A 22,987-nucleotide genomic window follows, 5' to 3' on the forward strand; every position below is an offset into this window, starting at 1 on the left:
CTCTCTCTCTCTGCAATATCTAATGACCTGCGCATCCTCGAGGACGTTCTTAAGTTGTGTGAAGCTGCTAGACCTCGGAAGATAATGCGCATGGTGTTAAAAACGCGGTGTTCAAATGAGCGGTAAAAACCCGGTCGGCAATTTCGTACTCAAGAGAGCATGAATCCTACATTTCATAGGAAGGAAACACTCGCTTCGAGTCAGTGGAAAGAGGTCGCTTATATATAACCAGGGGTTTCTTTCATAAGATTTGAACTGAGGCGGGTCTGCATTAGCGCGCGCCTGTCTCGTCCGTCTCCATGGTTCTTTTTGTGCGTTCCCCCGCCTATCAATCATCCGTTGCGTGTCTTTATCACCTTGCTTTTTTTACAAAAAATTACTCGGTAATGGATATGATTTAAAATGTAGCAAAGTACAATACTTTAAACAAAACATACTTAAGTAAAAGTACAGATTTTAAAAACTACTCAAAAAAGTAAAAGTACACAAAAAATACTCAATTACAGTAACGTGAGTAAATGTAATTCGTTACTTTCCACCTCTGGTCTTCACATTGACTTAACATTGAAATCACTTGCGCTTGACGCCTCTACCGCAGCTGGTGTGAACGCAGCATTAGAAGAACCAGTGTTTTCCTACATTTTTATAATCTGAACAAAATTATTGATTTTTCTTTTATGCCAAAAATCATTAGGATATTAACTAAGGATCATGTACTATGAAGATATTTTGTAAATTTTCTATTGTAAATATGTCAACAATTTTATTTCTGTGACTGGAAGCAGTGCCAAGAACTCCATTTGGACAACTTTAAAGCTGATTTTCTCAATATTTAATTTGTTTGCACCCTCAGGTTCCAGATTTTTAAAAATGGTTGTATCACAGTCAAATATTGTCCTATAACAAAACACACATTAATGTATAGCTTATTTATTCAGATCTCAAATAAAAAAATTACCCTCATGTCTGGTTTTGTGCAGGGTGACATACAGCATTTTTGAATGTCGCAAAAACAAACGGTGCTAAATAGCACTAAAAGTGGTTCTTGGCTCGTAATCATAGAAGAACCATTTTAAGTGCCCCATAAAGCACCTGTGTAGCACCATATAGTGCTATGTATGTAGAACCATATGTGGTGCATAGTGGTGCTATACAGTATGACCCTGGTATGGTTCTTCATAGGTATATAGCACTAAAAATGGTTCCTCTATGATTACGAGCCAAGAACCACTTTTTAGCACCGTTTGTTTTTAGAGTGTGGTATTTGTTTGAAAGAGTTTGAAAAATCACTTTTCGAGGCTAAATACTTTACAAATATTAAATGTCTAAGAGACCCTGTTGCGCATTTTAATAAAAAAAAACATAATAAAATGAGTTAAAGGTGACAGTGATAGAATTAAAAAACCTCAGTAGAAGATACAGTAAAAGTGGATGTCAAAGTTTAAGTGTCGAGATGCAAGCCGCATTGAATTTATTTTAGTAGACTGAAGTGATGAGGATCAATGAATGATGGACAATGTGTCGCTTGGATAAATCAAGAGGATGAGACAAAGCAAATGAAATATGAGCACATCTGCTATTCAGAGCGTAATAAGAAATGCTTTGACTTCCAGCAGAAGGAATGAATTATGCTGCCTTCACGTGCTATGGGAAAGATGATATTTTCCATTTGTGAACTGGTATTTACCATGTTGTGTTCAAGTGCATTTTCCATTTGTGAACTAGAATTAACCAGTTTGCTGCATTCAAGTGCATTTTCCATTTGTGAACTGTTTACTGGTATTTACCATTGCTTTTGTTGTCATTCAACCATTCACGACGTTGCTGCTGCTCTCCGCCATTTTGAAAAGGTCAAAGGTAATCTCATCTCGGCAACTCGGGCATCAAAATATTTTACGAGTTGCCCATTGGAAAATACCACATGAGGGGTGTTCATGTGCATTTTCCGAGTGGGATTTTGGTATTTACCATAATTACGATGGCACGTGAAGGCAGCATTAAACACGCTGCATACTGCTTAGAGGGTCTGAATTACAAACAATCCTAGGAAGGAGCCAGACTGGAAAAACGCCCACTATTGGTTAAACAATGAAGACTGAAAGCTTTGAAAGTATTATTTTAGGATTATTATACAGTGGAGATCAACATTAGAAAACAATTTGATTTTTTTTAGAAATAATGTAATAATGTAATCTTCATCGTTCTTAATTTTAAAGGAGTTTTAGTTGTGGCTATACCACGCTAGTAAAACAGTGTTTTACAAAATAACCAAGGAACTTAGAGAACAGCAATGTTTGTTTGTTCTACAAAGAAACATTACAATTACAATTTCTGAATGTTACAGGAGTAAAACATTAGTAGGAATTATACAGGTCCTTGTTTTGAATGACTTCTGCACATCTGCATCCACGGGACATCACTTGGCTTTCACACTGCTTTTGTGTGATTTTGGTCTACTCCCCTTTCAGTCTCTTCCACAGTTCGCTGACTGTAGTGGGTTTCTTAGCCATAACTTTGTCATCAATGATTTTCCAGGATTCTGGAAATGTTCAATATTTTCAGCTTCAAGGAACTGCTTTACCTGTTTGGCTGTGTGACAGGCGCATTGTCCTGCATGACAATTGCTGTCTGATTGGGCGATAAACGAAGGGAAGGAACCGCATGTTACCGCAGGAGGTTCTGATAAACCCTTGCATTCACTTTTTCCATGTAGCTGTATTAGAGGCCCAACCGCTGTTGCAGAAAACATCCTCCAAACCATGACACTTCCTCCTCCACCTTTCACTGACGTCTTTACACACATTGGGTTTAGGCTTTCCCCAGTTTGACAACGGACATATTGTTTCCTATCAGATCCAAATAAATTAAACGTTCTTTCATCACTGAAGTGAACTTTGGACCAGTTCTCCTCTGTCCACACAACATTAGTCTCGCGTAGCCAGACCTTCAATACTGAAGGTCTGGTGTTTTTCGCTGCTTTTTCTGGACAAAGCCCGCCCACGAGCTGTTTGACCGACATGTCAAACAACCAATCACAGTTTGTTTCATCTAGCATCACGTTTCAGACTGCCCACAATAACGAGCCGGCTGGCAACAAGTCAGTTATTAAAATAACCAGCCGCAACCGATTAGTATCTAAATAAACAACATTACTCACCATAGGACAACGTTGTGCACTTCATCAACAGCCACACCAATGAGACGCTCCCATTAAACATCTGTTTCAAGCATATCTCTCCACTTTTTAACACATACAAGCAATTCAGGAGAACCAAACTTTTTGACTCCACTAACTGCCTCAAATAAAACTCTTGGATGTCTTTTAGAGAGTCTATGCCGCGAACTTTGCATATTTTTGAGAATCCAATGTTTAGCTGATCATGATAACTGGTCATTATTATCCACGTGAACACGACTGATTCTCTTTCTCAATGGAACGTCAGAGCTTTGTTTTCCAGGGACCAAAACTAATCGTGACACTCGCGTCTCCTGGAAATTTTTTTATTCAACCAATCAAAGACGACTTTGACATTCTCACAGAGTTTCCAGAAAAGTATACGTTCAGTCAACAGTCTGTGGGCGTGAGTGACGTCTGAGGCTGAGACTAACACAACATGAACCTCAGGAATTTGGTTAGTCTAGCCCAGGGTTCCTCAAATCTTACCCTGGAGGTCCAGCGCACTGCAGAGCTCCAACCCTAATCAAACTCCCACCTGTGAGGTGGTATAATTTCCTACTTAGCCCCTAAACTCTGGAATGATGTACCAAACAATGTCTGAGAATCAGACACAGTTGATCAATTTAAGTCTAAACTAAAGACATCTCTCTTTAACAAAGCATTCACATAACTCGTCTGGGAAATTAGCCTGGCTAACACCAGACCAGTCTCATAGAGAATGAGACCTGGTCTGGGAACCATATGCTCATTTTCTCGTATTTGAGGCGTGGTTTACGAATGCCCAGAGCTGTTTATTGGGCGCTACGAATTAGGGATGCACCGATAGGATTTTTTGGGGCCGATACCAATACCGATTTAAACAGACAACTTCTGGCCGATACCGATTTTAAACACTTGTATACAATACTATACAGTTGGTCTTTTAGCTAGTTTATTTCTGCATCAAATTATTTTACTGAACATGGATTGGATCTAATTAACATTCAACTGACCAAAATAATAAGAGAGGCACAAATTAAGCTAAAACAAATATAATAAGACAGCATGACAACCTTCAAAGGTGGTTTCTGCTATTCAGCATTAATTTTATTAACAAACTTTAACTCATTTTTTACATATAATGGATTTCTTTATGCAGTTAATTAATAAACAGTCGGTATCGGCCTTTCTCGTGCTATTGCCGATATGCCGATGGTTTCAAATTCATCAAAAATCGGCCGATAAATATCGGCGGCCGATATATCGGTGCATCACTACTACGAATGTCTATCAAATGCGTCTGTACGTAGCTCATAGCCAATCGTTTCAATTATTCCAGATGATGTATGTAGAGGGACATGAATTCAAACTTAAACAACTTTTATCGGTACGTGTGCACACAGCTGAAAGTTATGTAACTAAATCGGTAGCTGTATATTGATATTGAAAAGCAACACAATTTAGTGGCACTATGACAACCACAGTACAGGCATAATGACAATATGATATTAAGAAATACCACTTACTATTTATAAGTTAATTGTACTTCGTCTATGACGATACCTATAAGGTTGGTCCTATAAAACTCCGTGGCTATAATTTCTTGCCATATCCAAACATCCTTCTTGGATATGAAATTGTTTAATGCCAAAAGTTGCTCTTTTTAAAAAAAATAAACTTGCGTTCAAAACTACTTAGAACACTATCTAAGGCTGCATCGAAAAGTAACTTCGCGCTTGCTCCCCCGTTGGATAAACAAACCTGCTTCGGTGTGTCGCATAGACATCATCATCCCCTTGCTGCCGCCTGCCTGTTCTGTGATTGGTTCCCCATTTCAGGGGCTAAAAAGGTCCATAGTTTCCATGCTAGACTTACAGCGTGAATACATTTGCGTGCAAGGCAGCATGGGGAAACCCAGGCTACTGGAAAATATACTTACGTCGCAATAGTTAGCTTGTCCGAAACCAAGCACACGTTCAACCATTATACTGTATGACACTTGCATTACATGCAAGCAGCCCCTACACTAATATGATTTTATTTCTCTCTCCCTGTCTCATCCTCGAACCCGAGGACACTGAGACTAACAGACCCAGTTCCTGCTGGTGTGAAGCTCATCACACCACTGATCTACTGGCCTCCCATCATAGTGATTTAATTTAAATTATTAAAACATTTAAGGGATAGAAGTGTATAATATAGTATTCAGTATATAGTATATCTTCTATAGAATCAGCTATGTCTGGCCCTCTCTTAAGGTTTTTTGTCCCAAGGACCTATAATGGTTTTTTTCTCCTAGGAGTTTTTTCAACCCCTCGGGGGTCAGCTGACATTCTCTTAACTTAGGACTACGTTACATTACGATACATTGGTTACATTACGATACGCACGGTATATGGTTTAATCTTAGCCGCACTTATTTGCTACTTGGTTGTCTTATGATTTTTTTAATGTAAAGCTCATTTGAAACGATTGCACTATATAAATAAAATTGCATTGAATTAAAAATAAAATGCTAAAATGAACATAAACTAAGATTAATAAATGCTGTATTGTTCACTGTTAGTTTATGTAGTTACTGTAAATGATGCCCAGTATGCAAACTTTACAGTATCAACACAAAGATCTCCAAAGACCACAACAATAACTAATGCTTTATTGGCTGTTAACCACATAGTATCTCTTCTACAGTAACAGATTTGATGTTATATCAACCCTTAACATGTTTTTAAACATGTTGAGCTTGCCCGTCTGTGTCTTTGCCTATAGACTCTGTTGTTTACATTCAGAGGTTTCCTGTAAGATAAGCTTCAGGAAAATTCTGTCCCACTGGGAACGATGGGCTGCGAGCTCCTGCATGCTCCTGTGGCCGTCCGCTTCTGAAGAGACCTCCGATTCGCCACATGTACAGAGAGAAGAGGGGAAACTCGTCTGAAAGACAGAATGCTCGGTTTTCCAGCTGTGTCATGACCTCGTGGCTGACATCATTATGAGCATCTGCGGAGAGCTGCTCCAGCACCCAAAACACATAGAATGAATTCTCATAGCGGATCCAATCCACCAGATGATCTGTGGACCTCTGAACAAAATGAAAACTAACATTACTAAAGCTGTATGCATAATGTACACTCACATATACACTATATGGACAACAGTAATAGGACACCTGGCATCAATAGAATGACATTACATTTTAAATACACAGACGTTAATAAGTCAGTGTCCTCCCTTTTGCAGCTATTATAGCTTCACTCTTCTGGAAAGGCTTTTTGGAGAGAGTCTGTGAGAAGTGTACTATGAGGGCACTGAAGTTGGATGAGAAAGCCTGGCTCACAATCAGAGGTCATGTTTCCACTACTCCGCAGTCCAGATTTGGCATTTCTTTCAACCATTTTCTTTCAACCAGAACTTGGCTTTACATGGTTTTCTGCTTCAGGGCTGAATTACTGAAACACTTTCCCTTTCCCATAATACCCCTTACACAGTGGTTAAATTGGCTTTTGTAGGGAGGGGGAGCCCTTATTTACCGTAAATGGTCATCATTCAAAATCGCACCGTAAAATTACTTGTATAATGTATTTAACACCAAAGGGGCTCTTTTTCCAGTATTAATGTGTAAGGTATAGGTTGAGTAGTTATTCAAACACAAATAAATACTTTACAATTCACTTACAAGTTTGCTTTAAAGCTGTGCCAGAGGTTGATCCAAACTTTAAAACCTGAACTTTTAAGGGGTGGTTTCCCGGACAGGGATTATCTTAAACCAGGACTAGGCCTTAGTGTAATTAGGAAATAAAACTAGTTTTAACAAACATGCCTTACTAAAAATATTACTTGTGTGCATCTTTAGGCACAACAAAGGGCGCTGATGTATTTTAAAGGGGGGGTTTAATGGTATTTCAAGCATTCTGACTTATTAACACAGTTATAGAGTTGTTTCCTCATGCTAAACGTAGGCAAAGTGTCAAAACAGCAGTTGGACGTGTTACAGAGTATTTCTGTGCCGAATGCACTTCGCCAGGGTTCGTACAAGTTTCGGCAAGTTTTTTTCGATTACAGTTCTAACTGACGTTTCAGGGGTTTTCCATACGTATCACTTCTTTATATGGGCTTCAACCGGAAAACTTCCCCCGGAAAACCCCGCCCACCCGTCAATCAGCGGGAGACGCTAGAGCTGCTAACAGCTTATCACGCCACTCAGCTTTGTTTAATTTCAAAAGTCAACAATGGCACGAATGAAGAAGTGTGTTTTTGGATGTAAGGAGAAGACATCCAGCCTTATGGAAACAATGGATATAGTTTATTATCCGGGGTAGCAGCGGAGTTTTGCGTGTGTGTTTGATGCGGTGGATTTTCCCAACCGGGTCATGACGAGTTACACGTGGTAAGTAAGACTTCTGTCTTATGTTGGAAATATGTGCGTGCATATTATATAAATGACACGAACATGTAGTGAATCATAAGTTAAAACAGTGTTGTATAGTGTTGCATGACTCGTACTCGCTCCTCCTGCGGTATAACTCCTCCTCCTTCATTTTTTCGTACGTTATCGGAAAGATTTGCTAAAGCTTATCTTTCTTTTATAAATCTGATTAAACTAAAGACTCTTCGGAGATATAAAGGATGTCATACTATTCTATAGGTACTCTAGATTAACATCAGAAATGCAGAAACAGCGTGTGTTACGTGAGCTTTAAGATATGTCAGTATAAGTTGTTTTGAGTTTGGACAGCTCTTACATTTATTTTAGTTTAGGACTAGTCTAATCCCTGTCCGGGAAACCGCCCCCAAATTATGCAAATCTATGAGTCTGACATCCTATAGGCCTATGCATTTGTTGCACATGTCATTATGCACAATTGATCAAACTTTGAAGGAAGTTATAAGACTCAACCTCCTTTACTAATTATAAGCAAGATACCCCAAAAGATTCAATTAACAAGAAAAACGACATACTGAATCAGCATCAATATGTCTTATTAACCCTCTGGGGTCCGACCATTTTGGGACACTGTCAGAGGTTCTGACATGCTCTTACATTTGGTCTTTTTTCAGTTGCTTTAAAACATAATAATGGCAAGTGTCTCATACCACTGCGTTCAGCACAAACTGGGCTAAAATATTATATGAGCTACATGTATGTACATGTTTGTATTTTTGAGAGAAAAATGTTTATGCGTGGCTTTTAAAAAAGCAAAATTCAAAAAGTCACTGATATAAGTCCACAAAACCCATACTAAACATGTTTTAACAAGACTTTCCTAAACAGAATCTAGTAGTCTAGAGTTTTTTCTTTAAAATTATGTGAAAATCATCCTGCCTACTTATTCACATAAAACAATGTATTGATTTAGAAATTGTAAGACACTTTTTGTTTAGAGGGGTCGTATGCGAGAAGGATTGATTGACAGCTAGCAAACAAAGGCTCGCATAATGATACTTTAAGCAGGAATCTGAGAGTGAACTACAGTAAAGAATGTGAGGACAAATGTATACATGTTTGTTTGAGGTTTATTAAGTTAACAATATAATCAAAATAGAAATGATGGTCAATAGGACATTTTCAGTTTATTTGGAAACAAACCCTATTCAAAAACTTTGTATAAACTAAGAAACTGATACACAACAGAGCTGTAAACTTCATGTGGCTCATGTTACCATATAACTTTTTGTCCAAAAAGTGTTTTTCCACTTCATAGTTTTGTACTGATGAGAGAGATGCAGACCTCTAAGAGAGTTATAAACAGCTGTAAGCATAAATTGTCCACAGAAATACCTTTACATATATAACTGATGGGTAAATGTCACTGATACTACATTCACATAAACTATCTTGTACATAAACTAAATCTCAGATAAACATCTGCAGCGATTAGTTATATATAAAGCTGTTTTCAGATGACTGTTTTCAGATGCCCATCCCCTTATCGTCTAGCTTCTGTTTTAAACGTGTTTCTGTAAGCGCTTATGAATTTTAAAAACACATCGCATATGGCGCGTCCATGTGCGCGAGCTCGCGTCTCCGTGTAACGCGGCGCTCATAAAAACGGTGTCGCGTGTAAAGCGCATTGTATGGAATTGCCTTGCATGTAAACAATATGGAATCATTTTACAGCAAACCCCGCAGTGCAGCATTACTCAAAGTTACCATGAAGGATACGAAAGTGAATAACTGTGTCTAACGCTGTAAAACATGTAAAAGATGACGTGTAACAGAATAACGGGGACACCAGCGCCAGCATTTTTCCTGATTTTCACAAAAGTTTAATGCCTTCCAGAAAATGTTCTTCTTAAAATATATAAACACACAATATATCAAATGAAAGAACAGACCCTCTGCTTAAAAAAAACACGTTTCATCCTACCTGCATTTGTTCTCTTTTAACACCTCTCTAATATGGGTAGGTTTCTTCAAAAACACAGAATTTGAAGCACGTTTTTTGGTGAAAAACTTTTGATATAGATCAGATGCAGAGCGATCCTCAAAACTTACACAGACATACAGCAGGGAAGCGTTGGCAGGGAAGCGTTTTCTCTTAATTGACGAGTTAACTCATCAATGGTGGGGAAAGAGTTAAAATTGACAATGAATAGGCATAAAAATAAAAAGAGCATATATATTTTGTCACTTAAAGGAAACATTTGTAACACATGCAAACTTTATGGTTTGTTTCTTTTAGACTTGGACAGATGGCCGCATGGGCAATTAATCTCTACATCTTCAGATTCTGCCGTCATGCCACTTCATCACAAACATTATCATATGAATGTGTGTTGACTTTACCCCTGCACTTTTTGTACGTAATTATCAGACGATTAAAGTCCATTAATAGAAACAGTTTTAATTATTTTTTACACAATATTTTCATTACTTTTCATTACTAAAAAATCCCAACATGTAATGCTCATTTGAACCTATGGAGGCCGCCATTATGTTTCGCATTATGTTTCATATAGGGCATTCTGAGTCGATGACTTGTAATGTTTGTTGCGAAATATTACTACAGTTTACTATTGTAAGTACTATGGTATCTTCTATAGTTGTTTAAGTGAGAATGTTTTACTCCCCACTCCCACCTTCTTACCTTGCAGATCATCTTTATTTTGATCATCTTTCTTTTGCATGTTTTCTGTATTGTTTATTATTTTTGTTAATCTACGGTTCATGAAAGGTCTGAACAGAAGATGTTCTTGTATTTTTAAAGGCATGCAGATATCAATACCACATAGTGCCACATACTGTCTGTGTACATTTATAACTCTCATCTTCTGTTTCACATCATTTTACAATCAACTAATTAAAGACTTGTTTATGTGTTTACCTTGCTATAGTGTTAACAGAAGTTTTGATTGCAACCTTTTAACCTCATGTGTTGTGATATAAACAAAATGTCTGAGTCCGAGTGAAACTTTTTCAAAGTTTATTAAATCTATGACATCTGTACAAGTTTTCATTTTACGTTCATATAGCCAGTCCCAGTGTTAATCTATTACTCCATACTTGTGTTTATCGGGGTACCCTTTGACACATCTTGAGCAAAGTTTACAAAATGTATAGTCACTTGTAGTAGATAACGCACCTTATCGTTCCCTTTCAGTCGGTCACTACGACGTCACATCGTGACCGACAAATTGGGAACTCGCTTAGAGGGACCAATCTGCTTTGATAACTACTAAAATGCCAATTAACTTGGCATTGAGGTATATATATAGTATAGTTATTATTGTCATTATATATACAATGCAATATGTAAAGTTGATCAACATATTTGTCACCTAGATTGGATCTCACTAACATTAAATTGAAAATAAATGTCTCTCACATTTGGGTTATGTCACATTATTCCTGTTGGTACATTTCAGCATTATACACTTGATTAGCCAAGCTAACTGCATAAATGGCTTTTCATATTTTGATGTATTCAATATTAAGTTGTTGTTTTTGTTGCATTAGTTAATATTTGCTTCACAGTATTGGATATTATATGCTAACAGAAATGTATACACAGTATTTGATGCTACCATTGAATTGTCAAGATCGGATTACCTTGCTTGTTTTGAGATATGCAGGTTATATGATAAAGAAGAGATTTTAACGTTCTGATATCAACCCCCATTTACACGAGGATGTATGGATTAAAAAGTCATACTGGTTTGTTATAGCATAAGGAGGTCAAGTAAAAGACCATTTTTATCATATATGACCAACCCGGATATTCCCATAGATTTAAAGGTGGGGCTTTGGGTGGTGCCCGAAAGCTAGAATAACTATTATGGTGTTGCTAAGAAACTTTGAAACCATTTGAGTTTTGGTTCCTTGTCACTTTCACATTTGGCTCAGTCACAGGGACATTGTTGACATTAGGATTAGGGTTTATAATTTGTTAATATTGCTTTTAATACCACAGTCCATATACATTAAGGTATGTATGAGGCTTAAGATGATGCGAGTCCATTTATTTATATGGTTAAAATGTGATGTCGATGTAATTTATTTTAATCTAAATCTTTCTATTCAGAAACTGATAACAGACAATTATTTTACAGTTAGTATCACTATTAGAAATCTTATTAAATAGTGTGCAATATAGCCTTATGTATTTTATATAAAGTTCATCATTCTCCTGTTTTTATGATTTCTGTTTCGTTTTTTTAATTATAAATATTTTGCAGTAGTTATGCAGCTGTTTGCCAGTAGATTTAAATGTATATTTTTTACTTGCAACAGTTTGTTCAAAGTTAAATAAGCACTAAATATTAACAAGTCTTTGTCTTTAAAGAATAAAACTATAAATAACAGCCCCATGCAAAGCATTCTGGGAACCAGAAATCCTCATCAACGTTTCAATTTTTTTCCTTTTTTAGTTCCCAGAATGCTTTGCATGAGGCTGTTATTTTATAGTTTTATTCTGTAAAGATAAAAACTTGTTAAAGGAATGGTCTACTCATTTTCAATATTGAAGTGTGTTATTGCCTTGACTGGGAGTTGTTGATGCATCCCTCTATCATCTGTGTGCGTGCACGTAAGCGCTGGAGCGCGCTGCGACGCTTCGATAGCATTTAGCTTAGCCCCATTCATTCAATGGTACCATTTAGAGATAAAGTTAGAAGTGAGCAAACACATCAACGTTTTTCCTATTTAAGACGAGTAGTTATACGAGCAAGTTTGGTGGTACAAAATAAAACATAGCGCTTTTCGAAGCGGTTTTAAAAGAGGAACTATATTTTATGGCGTAATAGCACTTTTGGGAGTACTTGGACTCGCCTGAAAAGTCCGCTCCCCTTCTCACTCTCATAATGGGAGAGGGAGGGTGTTACTGCGCCGAGTCGAAGTACTACCAAAAGTGCTATTATGCCATACAATATAGTTCCTCTTTTAAATCCGCTTAGAAAAGCACTACGTTTTATTTTGTACCACCAAACTTGCTCGTATAACTACTCGTCTTAAATAGGAAAAACGTTGATGTGTTTGGTCACTTCTAACTTTATCTCTAAATGGTACCATTGAATGAATGGGGCTAAGCTAAATGCTATCGAAGCGTCGCAGTGCGCTCCAGCGCTTACGTGCACGCACACAGATGATAGAGGGATGTATCAACAATTCTTAGTTAAGGTAATAACATATTTTAATATTGAAAATGAGTAGACTATTCCTTTAATGTTTAATGTTCATTTAACTTCGAACAAACTATTGCTAGTAAATAACATAAATCTAAATCTATAGTAAGTTTTTACAGTGTACAGCTGCTATGCAACAATGCAAAATTGTGAGAAATAGAAATTGAATTGATTGTACACATGTCCATCAACCAACAGAAAGCACGGACCACTAGGAATCCCCCAGTGGTCCCACTGGTTAGTACTGTACATCCCTGAATGTTACTGTATATCCACGCATGGTTGTGGTAATGTGGTGAAACTGACCTGACAGATGTCCCACAGGTGTTGTGACAGCTGAACAATCTGTGACATGAGAAACTCAACAAGAGCGACTCTCATGACACGACTTTTTCCCAGAGCAATAAGACATTCAGACAGCATGACCTTCACTGAAAACTAACAACAGATACACATCACATCAGACATATGACCACATTACTCAGACTCTTACATTACAAATAATCTCACACAGAATTTCTTAAAAACACTCATGTGCAAATAAACATGTTCATATAACTGGACACATTTACAGTAAATAAGAAGAATAGTGGACCAAAACAAGTCATGTAAATAGTCCAACAGAGGAAAAGATATGATCAAACTGAAACTGCACACACTGAAAGCACTTTGAAGCAAGCTTTGCTTTTTAGTGACTGTATAATGCAGGGGTCTCAAACTCAAACTGGTTTGGGGCCATTTCTAAGACAGACATTTCATCGGGGGGCCGCAGTGCTATTTTAACGTTAAAAAAGTACAATATTTCTCTAAATGTCATGTTTAATTTCTATTATTTAATGTATAATAATACTTAAAAATATATAAGCAGTGGTTTTGTCTTTTTAATATACATTACTTTATAAAAGTAAATCTTTTCTTAACCTTATCTTAACTAAGACCTATTATAACCTTGCACTAAACTAACAAATTAAATTTCTGTATACATTTATAAAAAATTACCACCAGTAAGTGTTTGTGTTTTGATTTATTTTGGATTGTTTTCAGTCATAGTATTGGCTTCATTAGGTTCTTTGTTATTTCAGTTTTAAGGAATTTTCTATTATATGTGGGAAAATATTAATAAGCGAAGTGATCCCATAACTTTTGAATGGGTAGTCCATGTTATATATAAGCTAGTTGGACAGAAAAAAATAACAATACTGCTCTATGTGTAATTGAATAGTAAGCTACATAATAATATATTATACTTCATATATAATGCTATAAACACAGACCTCTATTGCAGTTTATGTCTGCCCTGTACAGTATAATCTTTCTGAGGTTACAGTAAAATGAGGTTTGTGTATTTTTCCATCTAAATGAACCATGCAATATTCGCAAACTCACTTAAAGGAACAGTACACCAAATGATATAGACTGTATATGACCTTTCATACAAAAACTTTGACTCATACTTACAGAAAACATTAAAAATCCCAATAGAGTTATATTTTATGATGGTTGCATGTGCTATTTTGTGGCCTCTTCCCGCTTGCATTACACTAATTTGAACTAACACATTGATGCTCATCAGAAGGCCTTACACAATCTCCCAAACATAATAATCAGAATAATACGATTAGACTTTACTTTTATGATTTTGAAACAACCTACTAAGGGAATCGGCTACAGAAATATTAAATAATACACTGTAGTCAGTCCCACTACAAGGGGTTTGAGAAAAAAAGTGGGGTAAGATGAGCCTGGTGGAATGTTAATCCACCCATACATTCATCATGTGACTACTGTATATACAGTACTGTAAGCAGGAAGTATTTAAGTACGGGAAAAACATGCTTGGTGCCATTAAATGTAAAGGGTCAAACAGTGGTTAAGTGCTTCTGCACACACAGACAGCTGGATTTCACATCAACACCACTACAAAACCAAAACCATGATGGGCTCTTTAAAAAACAAAAAATTTGGACAAATAAAGGTTAGATTGAATTTACTTCAAGTGTTTGTTTTTTGTTTTAATGACAGGATAGATTGTGGAGGGATGTGTCCGAGACTGAAATAACATGATAAGAGTGATAAGCTATACTTACTGTCCAGGAGGAAAAGTGGGAGATAAAACAAACACAAATCCTAGGAACTCTACTAGGAAATGTTGACATTTGAAGAGCAATGAGAGAATTCATATTGTTGTTGCTGCTTTATCTTTGGGTTAGAATTGATGTGACGTTTTAGGATGTGTAGCATGTTAGCTAACTGAACAGTAGGGTTGTAACGGTATACCGGTATGGCGGTATACCATGATATTAACATTATCATACCGTAAACATTTGCTTATTCACGGTTTTGTAAAAAAATTAATAAAGCAGATCTCACGTACACTGCTGCGCATATGCAACTTCATTCCACGTGACTGCTAGACGCCACTCGTTTATGTACAGCAGACAAAATGTCAGAGCCAGAGACTACAAATTCTAACCTGCAGTATCGGATATGCGCGTCGCACTTTCAAGTTCAATGTGGCAATCCAGTCGAATTAACAATCATACAGTAGCCTATAAAGATCACGTCAAGAATGAAAACATGGTGCTGGGATTTGTTGTAAAAAGAATTTGCAATCTTAGACTTTATTCAGTCCACTAGAAAATTACCACACTTTCAGCATATACGGTGATATCATGTAGTATTAGCAATGTACGACTTCACTTACATAATTTTAAAGAGATTGCAAGCATTATGTAGACATGACATTTATCTTCTGATGATATAAAAAGTATTTGTTACAGTAATTTTTCTGACGAGTTTTTGAAAAGACGTCACTGATAGAGAGATAACAGAACGCGCATTATGTATATTTTCCTAATTTTGTGAAAAGCACAACATTCAGTTTTTATAGACACACAAAAAATGACACTTTAACGTTTTAAATGATGTATAAATCATATCTGCATGTCCAAAATCAGCAGAGTAATCCGAGTCTCTTTGCGCAGTGATTGAAACAGAAAGAGTTTGCGCCGCGACCGCAGGGAATTAATGTTCATAGTGTTTGTTTTTAACAATGTGCTGCGCTGCCGCACGTCGAAAGTAAACATAGCGATCCAGTGAAAGTAGCGCATTAAATTTGGGGTGGCACACGGGGTGGCCAGTTACATGTCAAGGGTGTCCAGTGCCACCCTGGACACCCCTCTGGCTCCGCCACTGTATGTAGGCAATTTCTAAAGAAAAATAACTTATTCCTTTTTTGTTCAAATGAGAGGTGCAGCTTTATTTTGCCTTTTTTTCCCCAAAGTTTATTTTTTCACAAAAAGTTTTATAAAATAAACCAAATGTTTAACCAAAAACCATATCTGTTTGTATTCATTTAAGGGTCATTGTAGCTGATGATTATAATGATGGTTTAATACCATATACCGCGAAACCGTGAAAATCATGATAGTTTCCAAGACGATTATCATACCGTGCAAATCTCATACCGTTACAACCCTACTGAACAGTGGGCTTGAAATGGGTGGGGAATACAAAGAATGAATATGTACATGTTGTACAATAGTCCTTCTCAAACTTTTTTGGCGTGCTGTGTATGATGCATCCCTTTGTGCCTCCCCAAAGAAAATGTATTACACTCTAAAAAAACAAACGGTGCTATATAGCACCAAAACTGTTGATTTGAATCGTAACCATAGAAGAACCGTTTTTAGTGCCATATAGCACCAGTGAAGCACCTGTGTAGAACCATATAGGTGCCATATAGCACCACTATAGCACCACATTTGGTTCAACATAGCACTATATGGTTCTACACAGGTGCTTCACCGGTGCTATATGGCACTAAAAACGGTTCTTCTATGATTACGAGCAAAGAACCACTTTTGGTGCTATATAGCACCGTTTGTTTTTAGAGTGTACTTAAAGGGTCCATTTCATGAAAATCTGACTTCTTTATGTTTAAGTGCTATAATTGGGTCCCCAGTGCTGAAAATGTGAAAAAGATCAACCCAGTAACTTAGTTTTGGCTCCTATAGTTATGTCAGAAGGGGATAATACCGCCCCTTAATTGGCACTATCCAACCACGGCATTGCCATTTAGTGCAGAGATCAGCTCATTTGCAAGGACACACCACAATGGCACATTTTTGCTCACACCTACAAAGTGGCAATTTTATCATGCTATCATAAATTATCTATATGGTATTTTGAGCTAGAACTTCACATATGTACTCTGGGGACACCAAAGATTTAATTTACATTTTGTGAAACATTTGTGAAATGTCCCCCCTTTAAAATTTGAATTAAACAAAACATATTAAATTATACAATGTAGTGCTGTGTAGTGCTGCCTCACGATTAGTCGCGACTAATCGTTTGCAGAATAAAAGTTTTTGTTTACATAATATATGTGTGTGTACTGTGTATAACAATTATGTATAAATACACATACACACATGCATGTATATAATTAAGAAACATTTGCATGTGTATATACATGTTTATATTTATATATAATCTATATTATATATAAATATAAATATTTATTATATAAATATATTTTTTTCTTACAATTATACATTTATGTGTGTGTATTTATATAAACATAATTATTATACACAGTACACACACATTTATTATGTAAACAAAAACTTTTATTCTGCAAACGATTAGTCGCGACTAATCGTGAGGCAGCACTAGTGCTGTTGGTTTTTTGTACCACCAGTGACTTACTGAGTATGATATCACTGGGTGGTACATTGGGTTTTGGAAATATATTGGAATATTTTCCTAACTGGATACAGGATGAGATAATACTGTCTATATCTGGTGTGATATGATTCTCCTTCTTTGCAACAGAAGCTCTGCCAGAAATGCACACTGAGGTCACACTGAAAAAACGAACTTTTTGGTGTAGTAATATTTATTAGATTAACTCTCATAATTTCTACATAATAATATTAACATTTATTGAGAACTAGATTTTCCTAAGTAAAATGATGATAAATACACAAAATATTCATGTAAAAAAATGAACTGTGTGGGAATAGTAAGTCTTATTAGATATTTTCTTGTATTATTTAACTGTTTTATAGTCACTGCACATAGTCCTAAAATAATTAAGTACATTTAAATCACAAACTTTAGCAGATTCAAGTAAAAATCTTAGTTCATTTTACTTAAAAATTTTAAATCCATTAAACTAAAAAATCTAAGTAAAATTTACTTACATTTATTTGCACATGTTGTAAGGAATACCCACAATTCTTTGTGCCTGAATATTTTTATTTTTTAAGCTTTATCACAGAATAAGAACTGATAAGAACTTTAATTACTTAAATATTTGTTAGCAAAATGTCATAAATGTTTAAGCTCTTATATTATTGATGTTGTTTTGTTGTAAATAATAATTTTGTGAAGTCACCGTTCAGGTGATCAGTGTTTCTTTACATGAAGCCTGTTCAGAACGTTGTATTGCAATTCTCTCCACAGTGCTGATAACGCATATCAGAAACACAGTTTGTGTGCGTTTCTGTTCCGAATCAAGTTTATTCAATGACTGACTTGTTGTCAGTCAAGAATTTTGTGTTATAATGCCATTTATAACACTAAAAATAACTAGGTCCATAGGAATATGTTAAAGAAAATAACAAATACGAAAATACAATTTATTTAATATTATTAGGACAGCAATGCTTCAATTTTCAAAAAAAACTAATAAACTTTACCTTAACGATTAAAATAAATCTAACTTCTAAATAAAATAATTAAGTAACATTTAATTAGTTATTTAACATATGTTTTATCATGCAATTTTAAGTAAATTTTATTTGATTTTAGTAGGTAAGTTTTTTCTTATAAAAAGCAGTAAATTTTACTTAAAAAGAGTTTGTGCAAATTGTTACGAGGATTTTTACAGTTATACAACTGTATACAGTTTACAAAGTAAATTTTACAAGTTGTTTTTTTCAGTGCAGATGTAAGTTTTTCAACCAGCTTGCATGTTGTGAAGCTGTATATATAATAAAGTAAGCTGTTTAAATAAAGGTGATGTTTTGTGATGAGGCTCACATGAGGCTTTGACTTGCATGTAAATATTTATTCCACGCCATAGAAAATACTGAGATATTTATAGAATACCCCATCCATCAAAATAACAAATAAAAAACAACATTTTTTTACAGAGATATGAATTTCAGTCAATATCAGCCGTTCTATAGGGTTTTATTTAGACAATGTAAGCTATATTTTTTACACTCACTCTTGTTCCAATACTTAAAATTAGACCGTGTTTATTATCATAAAACTATTTAATCATATTGATCATAAAAAAATGTTCTTGGTAATTCATAAATAATAATATTTGTGTTTCGCAATTTTTGTTATCTTATTTGATGTATAAAACATTATAAGCACATTCTCAATGTAGCCTCAAGGGGCGCTGTAGTAGGCATTACCTTAGACCAGGGGTTCCCAAACTTTTTATTTTGTGACCCATTTAAATAGGTTTATTACACATCACTCTAAAATGTTTGATTCTGATTGGCCAGTCGCAACATTAAAAGGTCTGTTATTCTAAGATAACAACTGCCTGAAACTAATAACACATGGTAACGCAGATGCTGCAAATCATTTTGACAGGTATAATTTCATATAACAGAAAAATAAAGATCTTTTGATAAAATAAATTATATTTACAAACAATTAAACCAAATAGTGTTTGTGACATTTGAATGTCTTGTCTTATTTTTAAAGCTAATGTAATAGACAGATATATTACTGTATTGCTGTTGTCAATAAATTACAAATGTGGTTAATACCAGGTGAAATTTTGAACAAATGTAAAACAACTTCAGTATAATTTTACTTTGAACATAAGCAGAGCATTGTTACTTTGACCCTGGGACGAAAGTAACACACAGGTGGGTCAAAAGTAACACAACAGAACAAGATAGATGTGTTACACTTGTTTTTAGTAAATATATCTGACTATGACCTTGTTAATATGTAACAGCAAACATATTTATTTTGTCATTTATCTTTGCAAAAAAATAATGAAATTACATTTTCATTTTAAATTTCAGTTTCATCAAATGTTTCAAAAGCAACCTGACAGTACAAACTTAAATTTTTGACTATTTTTAAGGCATACTTCTATAATGGAATATTTCTGATTTAATCATGTAAAACTCTCTCTTTTCTTTCCATATTTATTATACCACATTATGATGAGCAAGAAGAACAATGTTAACTACAAAACTCAAAGAAGAAAAAGAAACTCTTCTAAATCTCAGAGATAAATAACATTAAACACTAACAAGTCTTTTATTTAGTTAAAATCATTAAATAATAAAATTCTGTTTATTTTATTTTTTTAATATTACTCTGCAAATGCAGTCCCATGCAAAGCATGCTGGGAACTACTGGTCCACTGCCTAGTTAGTTATTTCTACCAAAACCGGAGACTTGAATTTATATGGGCGTGTTATACTAATGACGATCGTTTTCAGCCGCAGCATTTAGGCTATGTTTACACGTGGGCAGCTTTTTTCATAAACGGACATTTCAACCTCTCCGGTTTCAAAAATAATATTGTGCACACATGTCAGTTTTCAGAAAAGTTTACACGTAACCGTGCATATATGCCGTCAAGAGAAGCTCAAGCCCGCATAAGCCAATCAGCGGCAGCGCTGGTGGTGAAGCGAACTGGTTCTTCATGTTGGAGGGAGGAGTTGTTGCAGTAGGTGATCGATGACATCAAAGTACCGCGAGAGGGAGTTGAGGAAATTACACGTAGAGGTCTAATTTCGAATCGCTCTCGCGGTACTTTGACATCATCCGTCTGTCGGTTCTTGCAGCGCCGCATGAAGTCAAACACGCGTAAAATTGCTGACCTCCGAGCACTCGTCTATGCTCCTCGACATAATGGAGCAGCTATATTTGCAAATACAAACACACGAAATGAGTTTGCACGAACATAAATGTGATCTTGGAAGCGTTCAGAGTAGCAGTCACATGTAAACATAGGTCGCACTTTTGACGTAGGTGCGTGCTCTGGTGCATACTCTGTGATGTTGCCTGCTTAAACATCCATTTGTCTCAGTTTACATGCAACTGTGCAACCGAAGATTTTCAAGATCTCCACTCTGGACGGAGTTTTTTAGAAACAATCGGTTTCAGAGGCGAGTTTTCCGTTTGCGTGTAAACGAGGGGCACAAACGAAGATAAATCTCTCAGTTTTTAAAAATAACCATGTACGTGTAAACAGGGCAGATATTGCGTACACCTGAATTTCAAAGGTACCCACAGTTTCATAAATTAGGTGGTGAGAGGAGTGTAAGCATAATCTTACGCCGATACTGTATGGCCGTTTCTACGCAAGAATGATAAATGAGGGCCAGTGTGAATTTTGCAGAGAAAAAAGCTTCTGACATGTTTATGCCAGAAGCTACTAAACACCAGTTGGGCACGAACAATTGGACTGTGAAATATGACTTTAAACTTTTCTCTTACCTCGTTAATCTGATGGCTGGTTAGCAGTAGACAGATCATCTCCTTCAACAGATCTTCTACTCTGCTGAAATGCTGAACTGAAGGCCGCTGATCTATTTTTCCTCGACTCAGGGTCTGTACCACCACCTGTGTGGCGTGACGCAGCAGCTCTGGGTGATGCACGGGCTGTCCAAAATGCGCCCGTCTGAAAACATCCAGTAAACAATCCAGCAACTGCACCACTGAGTCCCAGACCACATCATCATCATCAACGCACAACGCAGATTTATAATCTCTCCGCAAACCGCTCAGACACTGCAGAAACTGCATGTGCTTTACCAGCCCACAGTCCTGGTGCCATTTGCTGCCCTGAAGAAGGAAATTCTGACTGTTTGGAGGAGTCAGAGGTAAAGATGGACCTTCAGCGTTGTGGGAGCTGATATCAGTTTCACAGCCGGAGTCACTTTTTGACTGTTGTGCGTCATTCTGAGTGAGCACTTCGAAAACTTCCTGACCTGTGAAATCACAAAACTATATCAGCATCACTCTGTTATAAAGAAAATGGTGTCTAATATCAATGTCATAACTCGTGCAAAATCTCCAGCATGAAGCATATACTGTAGTGAGATGTTACCATTTGGTGTCCCGGCACCGGTGGCACTGCTCCCAGCCTTCAGTAGTAAACGTGAGATCAGCAGCTCTTGTCTTAATCGCAGAACATCTTTATGAAGATCACAAGCTTTAGATTTCCAGCCTTCGTCCTGCTGTTTGAGTGTTTTAGCCAAAGATTGAGTAAACTGTCTGACACCTTCTGATGGTTTGGTCTTGATTATGGCCACGGCCACAGCCAATCGGCACACTTGAATGTACCAGCTCACCGCTCCTATAGAGACAATAAAACAAACATAGCTCAATTTATAGCACATAAAAACACTGCAGTACACGTACTGTAATATCGTATTGGATGTGTTTGTTCTCTTTCAAATAAATACATAACAAAGGTCAAATAAAATAAGCAAATAAATGAAACCCGATGTGATATTTTGTTATATGATGGATTTACTGTATGTGGCTTCAGTCTGCAGTGTTGTATTTGGGTCACCCTAAAATAATATTATATAGTATAGTACTTGGTGTATTAAACTGTAGTAATATTCCTAGATAAAATAGTGCTTTTGAACCTTCCAGTTATAAATATTACACTACATAATTTACAACACTACAGAATACTAACTTACAGTAATTATTCTGGTCTACTATAATTGATTACTATAATATTTTATAGTATGCTAAAATTTACTCGTTTTTTAGTGGTACTAATCGATTGTGTTTAGCATTAGAGGTTCAACATTGTAGTATTTTATCAAGTCCAGAATTCATGCATTTTAACAAATATACACAAGAATAAGAATGAGCACAGTTTAGTTTGATATGAATGAGGTGACGTCTTTTCAGAGTTTGTATATTATTATGTGGAAATCATTTGACTTGTTTTACCGTCATGACATGAGGTAGATTTTTCCTCCATCCTTCTCTAATCGTCAGATTATCAATTTAATATATATTCACGTTGTATCCTCTTTTCGGATTTGTCAAATAAATACATGCTTCAAGAAAATCTATTGACTTTGTCAACTCGTTTTCATTAAATCGCCACTAATTAACAACCATTAGCGCCTTCCGCTCGTCATCTCAAACGGCGTGTTCGATATCTTGCAGCGCTGCGCAGACATACCAGAA

At 36.1% G+C, this 22,987-nt stretch overlaps 1 protein-coding gene across 1 annotated transcript; it reads right to left on the reverse strand.

Annotated features, from left to right (window-relative positions):
- Nucleotides 1–5,796: 5,796 nt before the first annotated feature.
- Nucleotides 5,797–22,935, reverse strand: mei4 (meiosis-specific, MEI4 homolog (S. cerevisiae)). Its single transcript, XM_055185325.2, has 5 exons — nt 22,745–22,935; nt 21,882–22,130; nt 21,269–21,762; nt 13,082–13,213; nt 5,797–6,236 (listed from the first exon to the last, which is right to left on the reverse strand). Exons 1-5 carry the CDS (start codon nt 22,773–22,775, stop codon nt 5,943–5,945), a joined length of 1,200 nt encoding a protein of 399 aa, XP_055041300.2. The 5' UTR covers nt 22,776–22,935; the 3' UTR covers nt 5,797–5,942.
- Nucleotides 22,936–22,987: the final 52 nt, after the last annotated feature.

Source organism: Misgurnus anguillicaudatus, chromosome 18 (genome assembly GCF_027580225.2).
Source record: "Misgurnus anguillicaudatus chromosome 18, ASM2758022v2, whole genome shotgun sequence".
Classification (NCBI taxonomy): Eukaryota; Metazoa; Chordata; class Actinopteri; order Cypriniformes; family Cobitidae; genus Misgurnus; species Misgurnus anguillicaudatus.

Coding starts and splice junctions, on each gene's coding strand:
- mei4 (XM_055185325.2), bottom strand. CDS start 22,775: ATGGAGGAAAAATCTACCTCATGTCATGACG. Junction 13,214..21,268: donor CCAGCCATCAGATTAACGAG/GTAAGAGAAAAG, acceptor ATCTGTTGTTAG/TTTTCAGTGAAGGTCATGCT. Junction 6,237..13,081: donor ACCTGTGGGACATCTGTCAG/GTCAGTTTCACC, acceptor CATTTTGTTCAG/AGGTCCACAGATCATCTGGT.